The sequence below is a fragment of the Drosophila erecta genome, unplaced genomic scaffold (genome assembly GCF_003286155.1).
Source record: "Drosophila erecta strain 14021-0224.00,06,07 unplaced genomic scaffold, DereRS2 tig00000021-arrow-pilon, whole genome shotgun sequence".
Taxonomy (NCBI): Eukaryota; Metazoa; Arthropoda; class Insecta; order Diptera; family Drosophilidae; genus Drosophila; species Drosophila erecta.
This window is the reverse complement of record NW_020825198.1, coordinates 17,164,956-17,186,406: the sequence shown is the minus strand read 5'-3', so window position 1 is coordinate 17,186,406 and position 21,451 is coordinate 17,164,956. Positions and strand designations below refer to the sequence as shown.

The window sequence follows — 21,451 nt, the reverse complement described above, 5'->3', positions numbered from 1 at the left end:
CTGTTTGCCAGAGATACAGATACAGTTGGAGACACAGATACAGACAAAAAATGTATTCCGCTTTAAATACTGCTATAGTTTCCATGTGGAGTCAACCCAGTTTCGGTTGCTCAACACTGATCACTTAGAGCTAGGCGCTACAAACTACAGATCCAATGGGGGCCAGCGAGTGCTCATTGCCTCAGTGCTCCCTTGAGGCATTCAGCTCGGCGATCTCGTCCTGACGCAGTGCCTCCGACGGCGAGAGACCGATCCTACCGCCCAAGGGTATTATGTCGATGTTCTGGACATGGGCACGCACACTTTGGCCAGGCGGCAGGCCCACGTACCATTTGCCCACGTTCTTGATCACGGTGGAGTCCCGGTGCCGCTGCACCCACTCCCGATCCCGATCGATCTCCAGAATTCGGTGGTTGGCGGTGACCAGAGGAGGCAGTGAACTGCCCACATCGTCGTCGTTGAGGTGGTAATTGTCTCCGGGTCCGCTGATGGCACTAGTGCCCGATCCACCTGTGGGCGGCAGGTAGCCCAGGCCGGAGTCGCCTTCGCTGGAGGCTCCGGCTCCGACTCCACCTCCTCGGCGACTGCCTCCCCCACCGGCAGCATCTCCTCTTCCTGCTCCCCTCTCAGAGGACGCACTTCCTCCACCACCGCCGAACCGGTTTCTGTTTCGGGACCCACTAGCACTGTTCCTGGTGGAGCCACCAGAACCTCCTCTCTGTGAGCTATCGCCTCCGCCATCGTACCTAGTACTGCCCCGTTGGGAACTGCCCGCGGGGAACCCTCTTCGATCTTCCTTGCCATTGAAGTTGCTGGAACCGGAGGAGCTGCTGCTTAGTCCAATGTCATCCCCTTGGTTGCCAGCATGGTGTCCCAGGCTTTCATCAGCGCCACCTGCATCACCCTCTCCACGACTCCTATCTCTTGCCCCATCAGCCGGCTTCAGGTAATCTTTGCCGCCGGGTCTGCCAGGAGCACGGCCCCTTCCCGCTCCACCAGCCCCGCCACTTGAACCTGAAGCTCCCAATGCACCACCACCACTTCCACCACCCGATCCAGCTCCACCTCCCTTCGGACCTAGGCCACCACCTGCACCCCTGCCAAAATCATTAGCCAGTCGGAAATCCGGATCTGCCAGACGAAAATCAGCCACAGAGGGATTGATGTGGGTTCCAGGACCAATGCGGTTTTGCACCACCCGGTAGCCAATTCCTGCTCCAGCTATATACTCCACTGTCCGCTGCACGCCCTTGTCGTCCAGGAAGGAGTAGGTGCCCCTCACCAGGCCATCGGGAGCTCGACTTTCTGCTCGTCGGTGATCCGAACCAGAGGCGATCAGCTTATAACTGCCCGCCGGTCCCCTTTGCACAGACATCTTGCCACGCGCTTTGGGGTGGGACTTGTACAGAGGACTGGAGTAGGCCACCACTGATGGGCTGTCCGGCACAGCGTTGGAGATCTCGAATCCGGTTCCGGCTCCAGCTGCATAGCGAACACTATGCCGCTCGCCCACGTCGTCCAAGTAGGAGTACAGACCTAGAATTGAATTAGTTTATATACAGTATATTATACAGATGCACTTCCGCAGAACTCACCCCTAATCCTGTTACCCGAGTCATTCTCCTCGCTGCGCGACTGATCCGGAGTGCGAAAACTGAAGCTGTAAGACGGATCGTCAAAGGGATCGGCCAGCGGATCGTCTGGACTGCCACGCGGCAGAACCGGATACTGGGCCAGGTCCATTTTCCGATGGATTTTCGGTCCGTTCACGCGAAATCTATGTGGGAAATGGGGGGATTCATTAGCTGCCGACACAATGACTGGGGATTGGGTAAACCCTTCCAGCGGAAGCGGACTCGCACTGCAATTTTGAATATAGATTCGATCTCAGCCCGGCACGCCATTACTTCGATTACTACACGTCTCGGGGAACGATCCCATTCAGAATCATCGCTATCGCTGAGCATCTGCCATCTACAATCCATTCCGTTTTTGCTCGGAACTTTGGGCCAGTCAATTTGTTAACAGCTTTTTGTTTCCCCAATTTACCGGAGATTGCAAAAACAACAGTAGCCGAGGCGGTAATGGAAAAGCGTTTAGGCAACGCCAGAAAAAGCAGTCCAATGTGCTAGAACGGCTCCACCTCCACGATCCCCTCCGTTTGTTTGGGTTTCGCTTCAGTGGCCGCCGCCTGCCGCCAACCGCTGATATATGAGCTCAACTCCGCCATCGAGGGGAGATAACTCACTTTGTGCTGCCACTTCCGCCGCCGCAGGTACACTCAGAAAAATCAGCGACCTTAAGGAAGTTACTTCTAAGTCATTTAAGGGCCCAGAATTGGGAAAAAAATGTTTGTTTTCAGAGGAGTGCGCAATTACTCTCGAAAATATTTGAATTAATATATGTTTAATATGTCTGGATACTTTCTTAGTTTCACAATTTCGAGTAGCATCTGTTCTGGTTTTAACAAGTAGAGTAAACAACTCTATTAGTTAGATTGTTCGAATGAATAACGATCAGATCTGAAAAGTTAATTTTGTATCACTTTATATTCTAGGTAAACTCTTGGGCTATAATTTGTAAAGGAGTTTTTCAAAAGTCATGAAAATACGACTATGCACCTGGAGGGCCGCTTTCTCGCAGTGCACCACCGCACTTTACTCACTGGCATCGCTGCCGTCTTCGATTACTCACCCACGTGGTCCGGCCGTGTAGACCGTCTCCTCGATCTGCCCGCTCGCCGGACTCCGCGAACCGTAGCGACCTCGCACCGAGTTGTCCGGAGTGCCCGCGGCGCTGTGATAGTAGCCGCCAATGTCATCATTTGCATGTCTTTTGGCCGATCGGTGGCAGCAGTACCAAAGCCATTATCCATTTTCCATTATCCATGCCGGGAGTGTCCATCGAAACCGAAGTAATTGCGTTGCCCCATGCGTGCGAAATAGCGAAATGGAAGGAAAGATCGGAAAGGTCGGAAGCGTGTTATTGTTGTGGTTGCAAAACGTTGGGCGTTAAAGAGGTGCTAAAAATCTCAAATTTGCTCGGGTGTGATGGTTGGCAGCTACCTTTTTGACCGATTAGATGATTTGTTAGATTTATGACCCATGGCTGCTAAGAAGCCTGTAATTGAGTCGTTCTCTTTGAGGGTTTACATTCCACCGAACTGCGGAGGTTGTAGGTCATTTTCAAAGGCTACGACTCAATTCCAAGACTCACTACTTTTAATTTGCTGCAGTCATGTATTAAAAGGCCAATCGCCTACTATTAACGCTTTAATATAACAGTTAGTTAGTTAGTATTCAGATTATTAGGCAATTTCAATGCGAATTGTTTTTAGTGTGAAGTTTTAAGTCGTATTCCTAGTCTAGTAAATTTTAAAGTGACCCAGTTTCTGCGACATTTTCTGCTGACTTTTTAGTATTGCTGAAAATATTGTAATTTTCCCCAAGTACTGAGTACTACATTTAAATTTAATTATAACAAGAACTTGTCATCAAATTGTTTGAGCCACTGCGTGTTGCCAGAATATGCATTTTAGCCCTAATGCCACTTTTTTCTCAGTGCTTATGTGCTTTTGAAATGTTCACCATAACTCGTCACACATCTTTGTACCGAAACTGAAAAGATCCATCCTCGTTGATGGTATTGTACTCGATATCGGCGCTCGCAGGATCCGCAAAGTAACCCAAAACTGCGCAGAGAAACAGGAGGAAATTCGCGTGCCGATGCAGATGCAGCATCATTCAAATCGCATTTGTTTTAATCCAATCCAGAGATGAAACAAGTATCAAACGGGCATCCTGTTCCAGGTGCACAGTCACCACATGAACTTCGATTGTCTCCCAACCGATCCGATTCGATGCGATTCGATCGTCTGCCAATCCGAGCCTGGATCCCGACTTAAACTCCGACTTGGCGTGCGATCTTCGAGAGGAGCTAGCGGCTAGAACAACGCGACGGCGACGACTGATGCGATCCAGCGTTAGACCTTCGTATTTAAATACGATTCTCAGGCGGCCAGCGATCGGTTCGTGCGGCGTTTGATGGTGGTGCTAGTGGAGCTGTGGTGCTGGTGGTGGTGCTTGTCTCACCTGACCACCCACCAAAAAGAGCCAAAGCCACGAAGATGAAACAGCAGCATTTGTGTGCAAATTGCGTTACAAGAAAAGGCGGAAAGTGGGCGCGGGGCCCAGGTGAGAGAATTCGTTCTAATGATGGACACGCAAGTGTTGTTGCAGCTGCTGCTGTGTTCTCTTATTTTATGGCTCCTTGTTCGCCAGTTTGAGGGGGCGAGGGGAATTGGGAGGGTGAAAGCCGCGGGAAATGGCCAGCGGAAAATGGAAAATCGTGCCTGTGTAGCTGTCTGTCAATTAGCTCACGTTGTTCTTGTTCCCCGAAGTTGCAACCTGGAGAGCTTCCTGTTGACAATCCACAATCCCCGCTCTGTGCAGTTTACAATTCGCGAAACGCTGAACATTGAACTTCATCGCTGGGGAATCAATTTTCCATTTAGCATTTTCCGTTAGCCGGAGCTTATTACAAATCCGATCCAGAGCGAGTCTGGGTCAGTGTCTTAGCTGCAATTTTTGGCCAGGTATGCAATTAAAGGCAATTACCCGTCGGCTGGAGGAGACCAGAGAACCAGAGAACCTTATGACAATTTCCGCCTAGGATCTTGCATCTTGGTCACTTTAATGAGCCATAATTAGCGTGGCGACGCTGGCCACTTCCAAGAACAGTTATGGGCCATTGTTCTGGGTTCTCGATGGGGATGTGTTGGTATCCTCTGATTAGACCGCCCCGCTTGGCTGCCTATGACTATGGTTATAGTTTATAGTTTACAGTTTATAGCTCTGGCTAGCCCATATTCACATCCACTACCGCCTTTGATAATCTTTACAGCCGTTGTTTTTCGGCCCTATGCAAATTGGTCAGAAGGCGGAAGAGTTCACCAATTGGTTAATTGTGCGCTCAATCGGAGCGAGTGCGTTCCGAACATAAGCACAACCGCAGCGACAATGGAACGAAACCTAATGCGATCGGAGAGCCATGGAGCTGTAGTCATGATATGTGGCTGCTGCCAATGACCATGTTCAAAGGCACATAGGCATGTGGTCGAGCGCAAAGGACAAGTTTCTAACGGACTGCACGCATGGGAAATGTGCAACCAGTTGTGGCAGTTGCAGTCGAACTTGGAGTGTTGCAGTTTGCCATTGAACCACATACCCATAGAGCAAATCTCAAAAAACGAAAAAGCAACACCTAAACTGGAAATTCATAAGTGGCCTGTGTGGGCCATCCTGCCCGGTTGGCTGGAAAAAGTGAAAATGCTCTCGATTTCATCGCGTCCATTTCTTCGGGGGACATTCATTTGACAGCGGCCCAGGCGAACGGATCGGCGTGGAGACTCCAATTAATCGCAGCCATGAGGATTACACAACTATTATACATCTCGTGCTTGGTTATCGCATCGATCGAGGCCGTGGAATATCTAATTCGCTTCGAGACGAAGAAGGCCAAGTGCTTGAATCCGCCCAGAACGGCCAGGAAAGTGGAGTCGGTCATAAGGGAGTGCCAGGATGAGGTCCGCAACAAGTTGGTGAACGGTGGGCCCTCACATTAGTTAAGCCATATCCAGTACTGTACGGTTTTAGTCCCCATATAGAGGCCTATGAGATTCTCAAGGAGCAGGTGTCCCACCATCAGCCGCCCATCGATCCAAACGATGACTCCATCGACTTCATTTGGCCCTCTGTGCCCCAGGGCTCTGCCGTGGATCATCCTCCCAACATCAGCCACTACGAGTACATAGTCTACGATGAGCCCGAGCCACAACGCCATGTGGCCAGATTGATGCGGAATATCCGACGCCTGGATGTGGCCAGTTCGGGCATATATCATCCCACTTTGGTGCCTCTGGAAGACAAGCGCATTGCGGGGGTAAGTAAGGTTAAGTCAGGGAATCTTCTACGAGACTTGTAGATCGCTTTTCTTCTCGTGTTAATGAAATGCATGAGCCAAGCTCAATTAAGTTCAATGGCAGCCCAAGAAACAATTGGCTAAGCCCCCACTTTAGCTCGCCCAGCAAAACCTAAAGTCAGGGTTTTCAGACAATCGAAAGAAAAGCAAATGCATTTTCAGTTGCATTCAAAATCACACGCCTCCGTCGCAGATTTTTCGCACACCTCCCAGCAATGCTGAATTTGATGGCTGAAAAGCGCGCTTTATGGCGGCACTTAATACACATTAGCTGGCTTTATGCATCAGCAAACTGAATGTACAGATAGAAGTAGCTACGCAGTGAGAAATATATGAGTGCATTTAACTTTTGCATTTTGATTGACTATGTGTTTGGCTACTCTGCTCCTCAGTTTTGATCAAACTTTGAAATTGTGCAGTGAAAAATATTAAAAATAAACAAATTGCGTCTAGGAATATAAACTAGGATTACAAAGCTTAGTTTTTGAGTTATTTCAGTGTAGAAATGCAATATATCAAGGGATAAAGATTCTTCTGAAACCATGTTAAAATGCATTGGTGCTTATGTTTCAGCAGGCGAGACAAATAAACCTGTAGTTAGTTTGAAGCTTATAAACAATTTTCACAGTGTATTCCATTGTATATTTCAACCAAACTTAAAATGAGTTACTTATCCAAAAGGTTGAGAATACATTTAATATTTCAGCAGGCGAGGCAAATAAACCTGTAGTTAGTTTATAGCATATAAACAATTTTCAAAGTGTATTCCATTGTATATTTCAACCAAACTTAAAATGAGTTTCCTATCCATCTACGTATTTTCAGTGCCTGCTGCACTGCGTCTATGCCAAAAATAACGCCATCGATCAGAGGGGCTGGCCCACCCTGGACGGCCTGGTCCACTTCTACTCCGAAGGAGTGCACGAGCACGGATTCTTCATGGCCACCTTGCGGTCCGTGAACCTCTGCCTCCGGACAATGACCGCCCGGTACGGAGTTAATCGCAAGGAGCTGCCCAAGAGAGGTGAAAGCTGCGATCTGGCGTTCGATGTCTTCGACTGTATTTCGGACCAAATTACCGGCTACTGTCTGGATCAGTACAGCAGATATTAGTTGGTTACTCTGTCTAGTGTGTGTATCAATTAAATGTTTAGTGCCAGTTGAATTCCAGTTTTTGTGTCATGCGGGACTATTGCTGTGGACAACAATGTAGGCGGCTTCAAACATTGTTGGAAATTGCCAATAATATGCTTTCTTTAAGTATTAGTCGCTTTTCTTTTCAAAACTTTGCCCGATCCTAAAATGGATAGTACTCAAACAGAATGTCTTCCAATCATTATTTCATTTTAGTTAATAAGCTGCTGGGGCCATTGGTTTTAAAATTATTTATGAATTTTATTTATAAATGAAAAACGAATGCTTGTTAAGAAAAATGTAATAACAATTTGAATAGATAAACGGAAATACACAATTGCGCCTATTCGGATATCGTCACAGTGGCGCCATCTGCAGTCGCATAGGTAAACGCTCTGTATGCTAGTGTTACCGCGCAGCAGAGCTGTACAAATAATCGATATCTGTTTGATATCGATATGTTTGACAGTCCAGGCCATCCGCTAGCAATAACAGTCCCACCACTAACGCAAAAGTTTTCGGCTGTAAAAACGTAAATATTTCAACTTTAAGCAAGTTTAGTCTAGAAATAAGCAAATCAAGTGCGTTTACTTGCAAGAAGTGTGCGGGGTCATGGTCAACTTAGTGTCAGTACTGGCGTCTGCGGAAAACCCGCTTTTCGCGTGCTTTTCCCTTGTCCCACTTTCGAGGCCCGCTTATGCATCATGTGGAGTTCCTGGAACTACCACCATCGATTCAGCGATCAATTAGCCACTGCCGCGTGTTCCCCTTTCTAAAAAGTGCACTTAGCAGGCGTATAATTGGTATTTTCCAAGGCATTAACCCCATTTAAATTCAAGGACTGTTCTTATATAATTGGAAAAGTGCAGGTGGGCGGCTCGTCGGCGGAAAAGCGCTTGCGCCGGCCGCCGCAAGAGAAAAGTGAAATTTCGCAATGCAAAACAGGCAGCGACGTCACATTTGCTTTTGTAAAATTAACTTGCCGCATTGATGACGCAATTGAACGAGTGCCGCGTGTGCTTTTCCCCACCGCCAAATGAATCATCAATCAAAAGCATAGCAATAGCAAACAGCAAGGAAAGCGCGCGGCCGCATTGTCTGGGGCAGCACAACTAGTTTCTTCTGCAGCCGGATGTGGATCATCCGCCACAACCAATCATAACTCAGCTGCAAATGCCCCAGATCGGGAGCAGTAACCACCAAAGTATTATGGTACCTCTCCCTCCCCCTCGCGCCCGTCACCACAATTACCTCATGCCCTTGGAACGCTCTTCTTCTTCGTCCTATTCCGGGGGCTCGTCGACGGTTTTTTCAATGGAATGCAGTTGCAAGCTGGTTTCTGGAACCGCTTAGCAAGGTGCAAAACCCTGCTGATTGCGTTTATCTTTCCCTTTTATACCCTTTTACAGGGTATCATGCGAATTTAATGGTTTCCGACTAATAAGATGAACAAATTTTCGCCTAAGGCGTTCTTATTATCAACTTTCTCCGACTTTCAAAGAAGTTTGGCTAATTTGAGAAGTATTATAAAACTGTATAAAAATTAATTTTTTAAGAACCTAAGGGTATCTAATGACCGGTGATCCTCAAGATTCATTAATTTCGCACTCGCATAGACGTAAATGGTTAACTTAATGTGTCTGGTGTGTGAACTTGAAACTTTATTGATAAGCGGAAAGGTAATGGATACACGCACATATTCACTTGCGCTTGGCCTGACCTATTAGCACAGTGAAAAAAATGCCTTTAAAAATGCTTAACATGTTATTTTGGATAATACATACTCGCATTTCTTATTTTCAAAATACTTCACCGTATACCAAATTATAAAATGGATCGTTTAAGAGTGTTAATATTGTTATTTGTTGTCTTTGGTGTTATGTGATGAGCAAGCTCTATGAAAGTATTTTGAATATTATTTTCTTACGCACACCATGCCGCTTTCTCTCGGATTCATATACTCCTCTCGTTTTGGGCTGTGTGGGCGGCATTCTTTCAAACCATCAGCCGGCTGACGATCGGACTTTGGGATTGTTGTAAACAAATTTCGGCTATAAATACGCAAGACAGGAGGCGAGGCGGTCAGATAAGGGGAGGAAGTGCGGTCAATATGTAGATACATAGGTATGTACCTGACTGTTATCAGGTCCACCGATCGGCGACCCAACCCCCTTTTGCCAGCAGATAAAGATACAACGCCGAGTTGTCATGTGGCCGTTTTGTGTGTTTTTATCACACACTCTGTGTTTCCCTTCCAAGTTTTCAGCCAGCTCGGCGGTTCGTGAAGAGCAAATTCGATTTCTAAATTTTATATTTCACTCGCGAAGGCGGCCGCTTTTGTGTTTTCGCTTCAGTCGACGCGCAGCACTCAGCACGAACAAACGTTTGCCGCGTATCTGCGAGATACGGATACGAGTACGACGAGTACATATATTCGGTTGGTTTTTGGAGCAATCGCACGCAGTATATGCGTATATATTATACGGTGTCTTGATTCCACCGCGGTGCAGCGTATATACAGTCGAAATTAGACCTTCAACCGACTAAATCTTAATGGATTTTTCCAGTCATGCCTCGGGTTGTGGAACTGCAAGCTAATCGTGCGGACTATTTCACACTAATTAGCTCCATCTGGGCGTTCTAATAATTCAGCTGCTCTCACGCGAGTCTCCGTTTTTTATTTTTGCACTTATGTAATGTGTTTTCGTAACATCTGCGGCGACGTCGAGCAGAATATAATTGCAGGGAAAGCAGTATGTGAAAAGCGCCAGCACAAAACAAGCAAACAGATAAATGACACTGAAAGAAACAGTCGGGCTGCTAAATTGAATTATCTATTGTGTGTAACTGTAATTGTAGCTATGACCGAATCGAATAACCCGAGTGATGCACTTTCAAATACTTGGCGTTGACCACTCCAAACCGGTTAGCCGTTCCAATTGTTTTCTTTCATTTTTTTCTCCCAAGTCTGGGGGCCAGTGTTTTGTAATCACTTCATTTCATTTCGATCGTCTGGCCAGCATGCGTTCGTCGATAAGACATGTGACCTGGCCGCGCCTTCCTTGCCCCATTATTTCCCATTCCGAATGTCATTCAATTTGTACATATTTTTGCACGACTGGCTTTAGATAGGGATTTAATTACGACATCCGCACGCGCTGGCCTATCGCCAATATTTTGATTAATAACTTGACAAATTCTGGCACTTTGGAAGTGCTGGCGTGGCATGATCGGTACTGGAGGACGGTTAAGCGCCCTCTTATCACTGAATTACGTCTCGAGGGCTCTGCGTTTAGTCATGGACCGCAGGAATTTATTACTCCGACCCAGGGACGTTCACTCTTGACGCTTTTGTGTTATCCGGGCAAACTCGTTTTGGCCCAAAAACCCAGGTGAATGCTCACTGTGATTCGGAGATAGCAAACAAACAGTCAGGGCAAATATTCACAACTGATTAAGAGTTGGGAAACGAAAAAACTGCGCAAAAGGCAGCTGGCCCGCCCCATATAAAAACCCCCATTTCACCATTATATTTGGGGGCCAAAGTATCTCCGCCATTTCTTGGCTGATTATCAAAAAAACGAGCGACGGGCTGGCGAAACCAGCCCACGTTAGTTTGACGTCATCGGCGGAATCAGCAGGCGTACGGCATCACGTGTGCTGTTTTCCACCAAGCGATCCCCCGATCTCAACGGTCTAGTCTGGCTTTAGACGTATGTAAATTCCCCGCTATCCACCCACTGTGAACTTGTTTCGTGAGTGAATTTCATAACTGGCCCACTGGCCTGGCAACAAGTTCGGAACATTCGGTTGATCGGTGACACAGTTAGAACCCAGAACATGACCATGACGTAAAAGCTGTGAAGCTATCTTATCGCGTTTACAGCAGCCGAGGGTCAGGAGTTCGGTGTTTAGGGGGTGGTACTATCTCTTACGTGCCTTGTTTGTCAACAAAGCCGCCATTGATTAATCAGTTTGAAGTGGTATAATAGTTGGCTGATAAGATCCGCACTAAGATTGTCTCTTGCCCATTTCTTTCAGTTATATTTTGTAAAGCTACAAAATGCATAGAGCCCACACAGCCTTCAGCCTGGCCTTGTCGCCGATGGCGCACAAGAACTTCGCCACATGGCTGCTCAAGAGCAGCAGCAGTCAGCAGGTGAGTTTGGTCGACATGGAGAGCTTTAAGGAAGCCCCACTAATGAACCCTTAATCTTTGGCAGCTGGCTAAGGTAACTGCAGCGGCCGCTGTTCGCACCTACAACTCCGCGGCTGCCGAACCTTTTGCCAACGGCAGCACCGCCTCCTACGTGGAGGAGATGTACAACGCCTGGCTTCGGGATCCCACTTCCGTGCACACCGTAAGTACCCAATTAAACACGAATTCCTTTCTGCGACATTTAAAAATCGACGCCTGCTCGGAACCACTTCCTTGTGTTTATTTCTGAAGCGGAAGTGCTTAGTTTCGATTTCATCATGCCCCAATATATAAACACAATAAATACTAATTCAATATGCTTTTAGTCCTGGGATGCGTACTTCCGCAGCAACAGCTACGTTAGCCCGCCCAACTTGGCGCCCGTGCAGGCCAACACTCTGCCGCTGACCGCCTTCAACTTTGGAGGAGCCGTCGCCGGCGCTGCGCCCGACTCCAAGACCATTGACGACCATCTGGCCGTCCAGGCCATCATCAGGAGCTACCAGGTATGTCGGCTCGTGCTGGCTCCTTTAATTGGCTTCCAGCCGAACGGTGGAGATTGCAGCCACAGTTGGCGCTTTTTGTTTCGTTCTCCTAGGTTCAGTTAATGTTTATGTTTAGATTATGATCAGTAGAGTTGCCTTTGCCCCCTATGTGTGTTCACTTTTACCCAGACCAGCCATTTCGAATCCAGTATTCATGGTAGATTAGAAAACACTTCGTTGACTTCCCACGCCATCCACAATATCCATAGAGTTAGACATTCACTCCTTCATGAGTAGTTTGGTTTTCTGTTCGATCACTTCCATTCCGGTTCACCAAGTAGGGGGATTGCCACATTAGATTGCACCATTCCTCATTAGCTAATAAGATTAAGAAATACCGAAATTATTTGCGGTTATCCAAGGGTGTTCTAATTTATTGCCAGATAGGGAGTTACTTTTAATTTGCACATGATTTACATTTTTGGTAGAGTTAAATCTGTTGACTTGTGTTGTAGCTGATTACCATCGTTTGAGTTACCAAAGCCATACGATAACTTCCTGGCGTACGCATTTAACTTGATATACCTAAGTCCTTTGATCTACCCTGTACCCCTATTTACATATAATCAACCAATCTGTCTACGATATGTATGTACCATATAGTCACGAGGTCATTTGGCATCTGATCTGGATCCGCTTGGAATTTTGACTCGCGAAAAAACCGTCTGCAAGGATGGGCTAGCACGTCGTGCTAACGAAGATGTGCTCAGGCAGCACTCTGGGTTTTTGTTTGGTAAATTCTTTTACAGAACTGTTTCATTTAACCCCCAGTCGCACTACTATCCAAAACCTGTTGCACCTTCCTGCTACTACCCCCTCGCCTAGTAACTAAGTTAAACACCCAAATTTACGCAATTGGTTTTGAAAATAACTCGTGCTTACCATTTAACAGCCGAAGAAGGTTAAATGAAATTCGGAGTTGATGAGGAAGGGACACCTAGCCCTATGTAGGATTAAGTTAGCGAGTTCCGTTCAGTTCAGTTTGATATTTCTAGGTTTTTGATATTTCCTGTAAGTAACCTTGGTGTTTGGCTTTCTCGAAGTTCGTATCTTTCCGTTAAGGTTTATACTTAAGCATCCTGTCGACTCTATATCTCTCAGCACCCCAGTTCCATATATATTATCTCTGTTCCTGCACTGTGACCACCGATTCTCGATTAACCCACGAAATTCGAACACATTACCATCTGTCAATCATTGTCTACTGATCCTGTCGAAGCTTTTAGTGTTCGCTTTAATTTGTGTTTGTGCGTTGAGCACTTGTATCTGATTTTGTTCAAGCCATATCTATTCTATAATTTTAATTGATTATTTTCTTTTCCTTTACTTTTATATAACTGCTTCCTAACCTAAATGTATACAAATCGAAAAACACAAACTGCAATCGAAACTCAAACCAAAAACCAAAACCGCCAATCGTCTCGAACAATGTTTTAAAAAATTCAAAATTCTCTCTCTTTGTATTATGTGTGTGTTTTGAAAACCTAAACAAATCGAAACCGAACCAAATCCAATCCGAAAACATTGTTATTACTACCACCACCACAACTACCAACCAAACACCTAATACTGACACGTTAGATTCGAGGACATAATATTGCTCACCTCGACCCACTCGAAATTAATACACCAGAATTGCCTGGCAACTCCTCGACGAAATCCATTTACGCTAATTTCAGTTTTGGTAAGTAAATCCGGCGGTGGTCGTAACACCTGGCTATTAGCCCAAACATAACCCGTTTCAGTTCTTAACCCTTGATTTGTAAATACTTTAAAACCAAATAAAACAAAATGTGTTAGTGACGTTCTCTGTCTTTCACCCGCACACACGATCCCGGCATCAAAAATCGATTATCAAACCCAACCAACCACACAAATGTATCCAATGATATATAGAACCAAGTAAATATGCGCTATATATTGCCAGTGAATTTGTGTTACATTGTTGTTTGCCCATTTCTGCCTTTAATTGTTATAATTTGGATGTCGTGCTGAAATATTTAAATATTGTATACCTCACCGATTCGCTTATGTCATAAATAGATTGCATGATTATTTTGCACTTCTCAAGCGAAATAAAGGGAAATCGATTAATAAGCCCCTTAGTCTGATTTCAATTGAAATGATTGTGAGCCCATCAACAACCAATTTAAGTTACCACAGATAGTGTCTAATGCATGTCGAAAAAGTGTCCGAATGAGGAACCCGTGAACAGCCCAGCTGAGCATGAGCATCCGAACCCAATATAAACTCCGTACTGTGTACAACACCTCCGAATAGAAGCAACAATAATCATTACACTCCGAATTTCAAACCAACATCTGCCGCCTACAATTTACTAATCCCAAACCATGACACAACCATTCAAACCCCTTACTAAAGTTTTAACCCATTGTTCAAACCCACTGCGCAAAAAAAAAATAAACAGGTGAGCAGGACATGGACCGCCAGTTCAAGCTGCCCAGCACTACCTTCATCGGTGGCGATGAGGCCTCGTTGCCGCTAAAGTGAGTACTCCCACAAAGGTAATAGATAATAGATGGCCCAAATAATATGTTACATCCCTTTAGGGAAATCCTGAACCGCCTGGAGAACGTTTACTGTAATAAGATTGGCGTGGAGTTCATGTTCATCAACTCTCTGGAGCAATGCAACTGGATCCGCAAGCGTTTTGAGACCCCCGGCGTCCTGAACTTCTCGCCCGAGGAGAAGCGTCTAATCTTGGCCCGTTTGACCCGTGCCACCGGATTCGAGGCTTTCCTGGCTAAGAAGTACTCCTCTGAGAAGCGTTTCGGTTTGGAGGGTTGCGAGATCATGATCCCAGCCCTGAAGGAGATCATCGATGTGTCAACGGAGTTGGGAGTGGAGTCGGTCATCATGGGCATGCCCCATCGTGGACGCCTCAACACCCTGGCCAATGTGTGCCGCAAGCCCTTGAACCAGATCTTCACCCAGTTTGCTGGTCTGGAGGCGGCTGATGACGTAAGTAAAGATAAAAACAAATCCTAATGGAGATATTGAATGTCTTTTCGTTCTAGGGTTCTGGTGATGTCAAGTACCATTTGGGTACATACATCGAGCGATTGAACCGTGTCACAAACAAGAACATCCGCCTGGCCGTCGTGGCCAACCCGTCGCATCTGGAGGCTGTGGACCCCGTGGTGCAGGGCAAGACCCGCGCCGAGCAGTTCTACCGTGGCGACCAGGAGGGCAAGAAGGTTATGTCCATTTTGATCCACGGTGATGCCGCCTTCTGCGGACAGGGCGTCGTCTACGAAACTATGCATCTTTCGGACCTGCCCGACTACACCACACACGGCACTATCCATGTGGTGGCCAACAACCAGATCGGCTTCACCACCGATCCCCGTTTCTCGAGGTCCTCTCCCTACTGTACGGATGTGGCTCGTGTGGTCAATGCTCCTATTTTCCACGTGAACGCTGACGATCCGGAGGCCGTGATGCATGTGTGCAAGGTGGCTGCTGAGTGGCGTGCTACTTTCCACAAGGATTGTGTTATTGATTTGGTCGGATACCGCCGCAATGGACACAACGAGATCGACGAACCCATGTTCACGCAACCCTTGATGTACCAAAAGATCCGCAAGCACAAGAACTGTCTGGACCTGTATGCCGACAAGCTGATCGCCGAGGGCACTGTCACTGGCGAGGAGGTCAAGTCGGTGGCTGCTAAGTACGAGAACATTTGCGAGGAGGCTTTCGCTCTGGCCAAGACCGAGACCCACGTCAAGTACAAGGACTGGCTCGACTCGCCCTGGTCCGGCTTCTTCGAGGGCAAGGACCCCCTCAAGGTTGCGCCCACTGGAGTCAAGGAGGAGACCCTCATCCACATCGGCAACCGATTCTCGTCGCCGCCTCCAAACGCTGCCGAATTCGTGATTCACAAGTAAGATCGGTAAAAGATTTTTTAACTTTAAATACTAATTTAAAAATTCCTTCCCAGGGGTCTATTGCGAGTGTTGGCCGCTCGCAAGGCCATGGTGGACGAAAAGGTCGCCGATTGGGCTTTGGGCGAGGCCATGGCCTTCGGCTCTCTGCTGAAGGAGGGCATCCACGTGCGCCTTTCGGGACAGGATGTCGAGCGCGGTACCTTCTCGCACCGCCACCATGTGTTGCACCACCAGCTGGTTGACAAGGCCACCTATAACTCGCTGCAGCACATGTACCCAGATCAGGCGCCCTACTCCGTCTCGAACAGCTCTCTGTCGGAGTACGCAGTGCTTGGTTTCGAGCACGGTTACTCGATGACCAATCCCAATGCCCTGGTGCTGTGGGAGGCTCAGTTCGGAGACTTCAGCAACACCGCCCAGTCGATCATCGATCAGTTCATCTCCAGCGGTCAGTCGAAATGGGTGCGCCAATCGGGTCTGGTGATGCTCCTGCCCCACGGCATGGAAGGCATGGGTCCCGAGCACTCCTCGTGCCGCGTGGAGCGCTTCCTGCAAATGAGCAGCGACGATCCCGACTACTTCCCCCCAGAGTCCGATGAGTTCGGAGTGCGACAGCTGCACGATATCAACTGGATCGTTGCAAACTGCACGACGCCCGCCAACTACTACCACATCCTGCGTCGACAGATCGCATTGCCTTTCCGCAAGCCCCTGATCCTCTGCACGCCCAAGTCGCTGCTGCGTCACCCCGAGGCTAAGAGTCCTTTCAGCGAGATGAGTGAGGGTAGCGAGTTCCAGCGCATCATCCCCGACAACGGTCCCGCCGGCCAGAATCCCAGCAGTGTGAAGAAGGTCGTCTTCTGCTCGGGTCGCGTCTACTACGATTTGACCAAGACGCGTAAGGAAAAGCAGCTGGAGGGCGAAATCGCCATCGTGCGCGTCGAGCAGGCGAGTTCACATGAAAATATTTATGTTGTTCCATCTCCTAACGTATTTTGTATGTTCAGGTCTCTCCCTTCCCCTTCGATCTGGTCAAGGAGCAGGCCAACCTGTACAAGAACGCCGAACTCGTGTGGGCCCAGGAGGAGCACAAGAACCAGGGCAGCTGGACCTATGTGCAACCTCGTTTCCTCACCGCCTTGAACCACAGCCGCGACGTCAGGTAGGTGCCAGGGCTATATCTAAGCGGTCAGCAACTATCCACCCACCTGAACAGGAGCACTCCGACCACGTCCTCACACCCCGATTTTTTCTCAGTCTCAGATTCTTCTCTAGTCTCAGTTTCTCCTTGTCTCTTTCATGAAGTGCACTATTTTCATCGTGCACTGTACTCTTTATCTTTGATTCTCCAAACATTTTACCCTTTTTTGCTATTGTTTCACTACTTTTGCCTTAAATGAAGATATAATTTGACTTTTTCATTTTTCATCGCAGTCGGTATCATTTTAAATGCACCTGCCGTATGATAATCACTTTCAATCTTACTTATAATAGAGCTTAAATTAAATGCATTTGATCTAAGTAATAGTTCCCAAGGTTTACGAAATGTATTTACCTATATTCCGACAACCAAACACCGATAACCAGACACTATCTTTGTTGATAAGAAAGTATCATACGGCCATGGCGAATTTAAATTTTATTCGAGCTTCCTCTCACCCCTCACATGCCTCCCAGCTGCTGTTTTTATCACGCTCCCACTCTATATATCTTCCAATCTTATTAGCTAGTGATAATACCAACAAGTGATAAAACACCCTACACACACAGCTCAAACACTCATTGAACGGATGTACGCTTCTGATTTCTATTTTCGTTTGAATGAGCATGTCCAGCACCGCAAAAGAACAAATCATTGTATCCACAAGTGTAGAAATCCACATCTGGAATTTTTATCGCCGAAATTCTCCAAGCGAGTCCATCAGCAAATTGGCTTCATCCATCCGATATTTCATCCCATCCATTATTACTGTGCATGGCTTCTTATTTATGATTTAGTTTGAACACTTGAGTTACTTTTCTTTACTTATCGAAGCTTGTGAAAGACAAGCAGACCAGTTGTGTTATTTTGAATCTCCCAAATTCCCAACCCAAAATCCACTCGTTGTGTAAATATGTACGTGCATTGGCAAAGTCTGAAGAAAAAATGTGAAAAAATTCGAAACTACCCAAGAAACGAAAAAGCAACCAAAAACAAATCCTTTCTCTCTTTCTCTCTCTCTGTGTATGTGTTATTGTTACAGCCAAAGCGATGAACAATCCTCCTCCACCAATACTACCACTACTACTGATCATACTAATCATGACTCCGACTCCGATTCCGATTCAAAATCTAAACCGTGGCTGAGTCGCATGTTCGCCGCCCCGAACTCGAACGGCGGCGATCCTAAGGATCCGGCGCAAACCCTTGGCGGCGACTTCAATGCCGCCAAGCACTTTGATTTAAAGAATGTGCGACACGATTTCAATAGGCCCGCGGGCATCGCGGCCGCTCCGGGCGCCCGCATAGCGAAAACCGGACGCAAAATTAGGTGAGAGGGCAAGCTGAGCTCCGCTACGATGCGCGCGGTCAATGAACTGTATATCTACAATTAATCTAATCAACTACCAACTACTATCTGCAATTTAACTATCCTACCAAACGGAAATTAACTCTCAGTTCCGTTATCTCTTCATTTGTCTCCTCGTTTCCCTTTTATCAGTTTCCTCGATTGCGTTTCTGATTTCTGTTGTTTGGCATGATGATTGTTCCATGATCCAGCGCCTCATGGTACCCCGGTTTAAACGAAATCAACACACCAAACCCCACTACTCTTAACTCCAACTCAACAATAACTCAACAATCTAATCCTCTAATCCTAAAGCACTGTTTTTCCTTCAGTTCTGAGTTTTTGTTTGTTTGCACCTACCGCGTTTCGAAAGTTTTGCATTTGCTTTTGATAAGTTTGCCCTATTTTGCTGTTTGCCAGTCCAGTCCCTATCGTAAAACCACAGTTAACCCCGACATCTGTACTGCTCCAATCTAACCCAAGTTGTATTCGTTCTGTAATCTATACTTGCATTCGTTTGTTTGTACGACGTGCTGTCTATAAATCACAATCGAGTTAAAAACTACCAAAACTACCTTGAAAACAGAGTTTTTAGCGCTTATGCGAGACATCTCATACTTATACCATCCTTAGCTAGGCAGTTTGCTGTTCCACGAAGCTTGAGAATTGAATTCGATAAAAATCGAAGAATCTATTGGGGTTCATTTCAATGTTTGGGTTCGGTGTGGTTTCCCCAAATTTAGCTAAATTCCTCGACCTAAGATCTCTATACATTTTAATCTTGATATTTAACGCCCTGCGCTTGCTTAACCGTCATTTCATTGAACATTTGCCATAACTGTGCTAAAATCAATCAAAGAAACTAGACTAAAGTTTAGTTAGTGCACGTGTCTAACCGAATCAGCACATCGAATACCGAATGTTGTGCCACTCACCGCTCGATACCTCAACTATCCCCACTAATCCCAACTATCTTGCCAATCCACAGCTACGTCGGACGCGCCTGCGGAGCTTCCACCGCCACCGGATCCAAGGCCCAGCACATCCGTGAGCTGAACGCGCTGCTCAACGACGCGATTTCGACCTAAGGAGATGACCGAGGTGTGGTCTCGATGGAGAAGAGATTTAGATGATGGAGACGATGAATATTAATTACGATTATATTTTGTATTGAAACGTATGCAGACTCTTTGATACGATTTTTTGCTGACGAAATTGTTAAGAGCATTGTGTGAAAGTAATGAAATGTTAAATATTAGTTTAGTGAAATTACAAGAGCAAACGGCAACCAAGTAACAAATAACACGAAATGTTTAGTGTTTAGTAAAGAATCAAACAACAAAAACTGCAACTCACAGCAAGTCTTTAATGCAAACTAAAGAGCCAAGATCTAGTAAATAGCCAACTAACCTATGCGCATACATTGAAGTGATGAGAACTCGCATAGGAGGATCACAATACTTTCGGAATGAATAAAACCCGTTCTAATCTTATTTCTTACTTCCTATGTTTAATATTTATTTTATTGTATTATATGTAACTGAACTATCTCAAAGCCTTGCGATGTTTTGACACCTTTTATCGATCGCAGGCCAAGAATTCATTAGCGTTTTTGATTGCCTAAGTTACACATTTTTGTTTAAATAAATGAACAAGTATAATAATTAACAATGACAAACCAACAGAGCTGTGCTTTAGTTCATCACCGATCGAGGAGGCACTATCAGGGATATAGATCGCGTTTTTTATACTCCCAGTAATTTGGACTGGAATGCTTTGACCACGACTCTCAACAACTTGTGTTTGGAACTGAGCAAAGCGTTTTTTAATTTTTTGGAAACCCTTTATGGCGCGCATCTAAATGCAGTTGAAATGCTTTAATTGTTTTTGATCCACGGACGGAGTCCAATCAGGACCCTCTTAAAATATTTACAAAACAAAATATATATATTTAAAACTAATATTGCACTTGTCTCGCACCAATATAAGATATTGAACTGTAGAGTGATAAAGCTAAACTTTTCCAAGAAAAACAAAATGAACATTGTAACTATTTTATGAAAAGAAAGAACTTTAAGAGAGAGCATGTGTGTGCGACATTGTCGAAAATATAACTTCATCTCTAAATTTTAGTGTTACTACAACAAATTATAAGTCACAAATTTGCACCAAGAAAGTAAGTAGAATGTTAAAATAAATATTACACGAGGCAATGGGTTTTCAAGAGCCCAGATAAGAAAAGCGTTTTGCAAATAATGTAAAATGTGGGAATAATACGATACAAAAGGAAATATACAATTTACTTTAAAATGCATGGTACACAGCGTGTTTTACTTGATATAAAAGGGGAAACCTTTTAAGCTTCTAGACCAAAAGAACCAGTTTCTGCTTTTATTTTCTTCTCTTTTGGGAATGCTTACAGCAACTAGATTTTCATCAGGAAGTTGCAAGACTGGCCGTTGAGCATTTTCCATTTTCACTGCTCCATCATTCTATGCGTACTTTCACATGCTATCACCTGAGCAGCATGGAGCCAAGATCTTCCTGTCCCGACAACTTCGACATCGCCAATTGGGCAGTTAAAGTGCTCACTTTTGGTCAGTTGCTTCTCCCCTGCAAAAGCAATTTAATCGAACATCTTCGGCAGAGTTTTTGCCTCACTTTTGGCTTACTTTCTAATGTTGACAGTATATTTTCATGTCTCCCCGGAGGAACTCCTCCAGCGAGTGTCTTCCATTGAAGAGTGTCTCTTTTGGGACTGCTCTTGTGTAAAATGTATCAGGGGCACACACCACGTGACTGGAATATTGGTATCCATCGGTTGACTCAAATATTTTGCGCTTTATAACTGCCTTGCCAAAAGAAATGGGACTTCATAAAGCCAAGGCTTAAACACCCTTTTAAATACGGAAACGGCGATGTTCCATTCCGCTTTTAAATTAGTACTTCATTTTTTATAAATTATAAATAAATGAGTTTTTAAATCTATCGAAATGCGAACTATCAAAGCTAAGACACGAAAAGAAATGTGCATCATATTCTTAAAGGACTTAGTCTAAGCTAGTCTAGTTCATTCAAATAGATAAAACGTTAAGAATGCCTATGACTTTGGTAAATTAATTTATAAAAAGACTA

At 45.6% G+C, this 21,451-nt stretch overlaps 3 protein-coding genes across 13 annotated transcripts; 2 read left to right on the top strand and 1 right to left on the bottom strand.

Annotated features, from left to right (window-relative positions):
- Positions 1–38: 38 nt before the first annotated feature.
- Positions 39–9,368, bottom strand: LOC6544084 (fibroin heavy chain). 2 transcript variants are annotated; one of them, XM_026977857.1, is made up of 4 exons: positions 9,045–9,368; positions 2,695–2,832; positions 1,596–1,777; positions 39–1,536 (listed from the first exon to the last, which is right to left on the bottom strand). In XM_026977857.1, exons 1-4 carry the CDS (start codon positions 9,233–9,235, stop codon positions 182–184), a joined length of 1,866 nt encoding a protein of 621 aa, XP_026833658.1. In that variant the 5' UTR covers positions 9,236–9,368; the 3' UTR covers positions 39–181. The 2 variants fall into 2 exon arrangements, with proteins under 2 accessions (XP_026833658.1, XP_001972989.2); XM_001972953.3 differs by lacking the exon at positions 9,045–9,368 and adding an exon at positions 3,613–3,973.
- LOC6543917 (general odorant-binding protein 70) lies at positions 5,349–7,144 on the top strand. The gene is made up of 3 exons (XM_001972952.3): positions 5,349–5,606; positions 5,666–5,940; positions 6,805–7,144. Exons 1-3 carry the CDS (start codon positions 5,426–5,428, stop codon positions 7,090–7,092), a joined length of 744 nt encoding a protein of 247 aa, XP_001972988.1. The 5' UTR covers positions 5,349–5,425; the 3' UTR covers positions 7,093–7,144.
- LOC6543916 (2-oxoglutarate dehydrogenase, mitochondrial) lies at positions 7,559–20,635 on the top strand. Of its 10 annotated transcripts, none has more exons than XM_026977856.1 (12): positions 7,559–7,645; positions 11,155–11,272; positions 11,337–11,474; positions 11,638–11,817; positions 13,438–13,540; positions 14,285–14,363; positions 14,427–14,838; positions 14,895–15,763; positions 15,821–16,715; positions 16,775–16,929; positions 18,011–18,298; positions 19,305–20,635. In XM_026977856.1, the coding sequence occupies exons 2-12, from the start codon at positions 11,177–11,179 to the stop codon at positions 19,402–19,404; spliced, it is 3,315 nt and encodes a 1,104-aa protein (XP_026833657.1). In that variant the 5' UTR covers positions 7,559–7,645; positions 11,155–11,176; the 3' UTR covers positions 19,405–20,635. The 10 variants fall into 10 exon arrangements, with proteins under 10 accessions (XP_026833657.1, XP_015013070.1, XP_015013073.1 ...); XM_015157584.2 differs by lacking the exon at positions 13,438–13,540 and adding an exon at positions 12,460–12,589; XM_026977854.1 differs by lacking the exon at positions 13,438–13,540 and adding an exon at positions 12,460–12,589 and having other exon boundaries at positions 7,598–7,694.
- Positions 20,636–21,451: the final 816 nt, after the last annotated feature.

Coding starts and splice junctions, on each gene's coding strand:
- LOC6543917 (XM_001972952.3), top strand. CDS start 5,426: ATGAGGATTACACAACTATTATACATCTCGTGCTTGGTTATCGCATCG. Junction 5,607..5,665: donor CCGCAACAAGTTGGTGAACG/GTGGGCCCTCAC, acceptor GTCCCCATATAG/AGGCCTATGAGATTCTCAAG. Junction 5,941..6,804: donor AAGACAAGCGCATTGCGGGG/GTAAGTAAGGTT, acceptor ACGTATTTTCAG/TGCCTGCTGCACTGCGTCTA.
- LOC6544084 (XM_026977857.1), bottom strand. CDS start 9,235: ATGTATCTACATATTGACCGCACTTCCTCCCCTTATCTGACCGCCTCG. Junction 2,833..9,044: donor CCGAGAGAAAGCGGCATGGT/GTGCGTAAGAAA, acceptor ATCGGCCAAAAG/ACATGCAAATGATGACATTG. Junction 1,778..2,694: donor TACACGGCCGGACCACGTGG/GTGAGTAATCGA, acceptor TTTCCCACATAG/ATTTCGCGTGAACGGACCGA.
- LOC6543916 (XM_015157584.2), top strand. CDS start 11,177: ATGCATAGAGCCCACACAGCCTTCAGCCTGGCCTTGTCGCCGATGGCG. Junction 11,273..11,336: donor AGAGCAGCAGCAGTCAGCAG/GTGAGTTTGGTC, acceptor AATCTTTGGCAG/CTGGCTAAGGTAACTGCAGC. Junction 11,475..11,637: donor ATCCCACTTCCGTGCACACC/GTAAGTACCCAA, acceptor ATATGCTTTTAG/TCCTGGGATGCGTACTTCCG.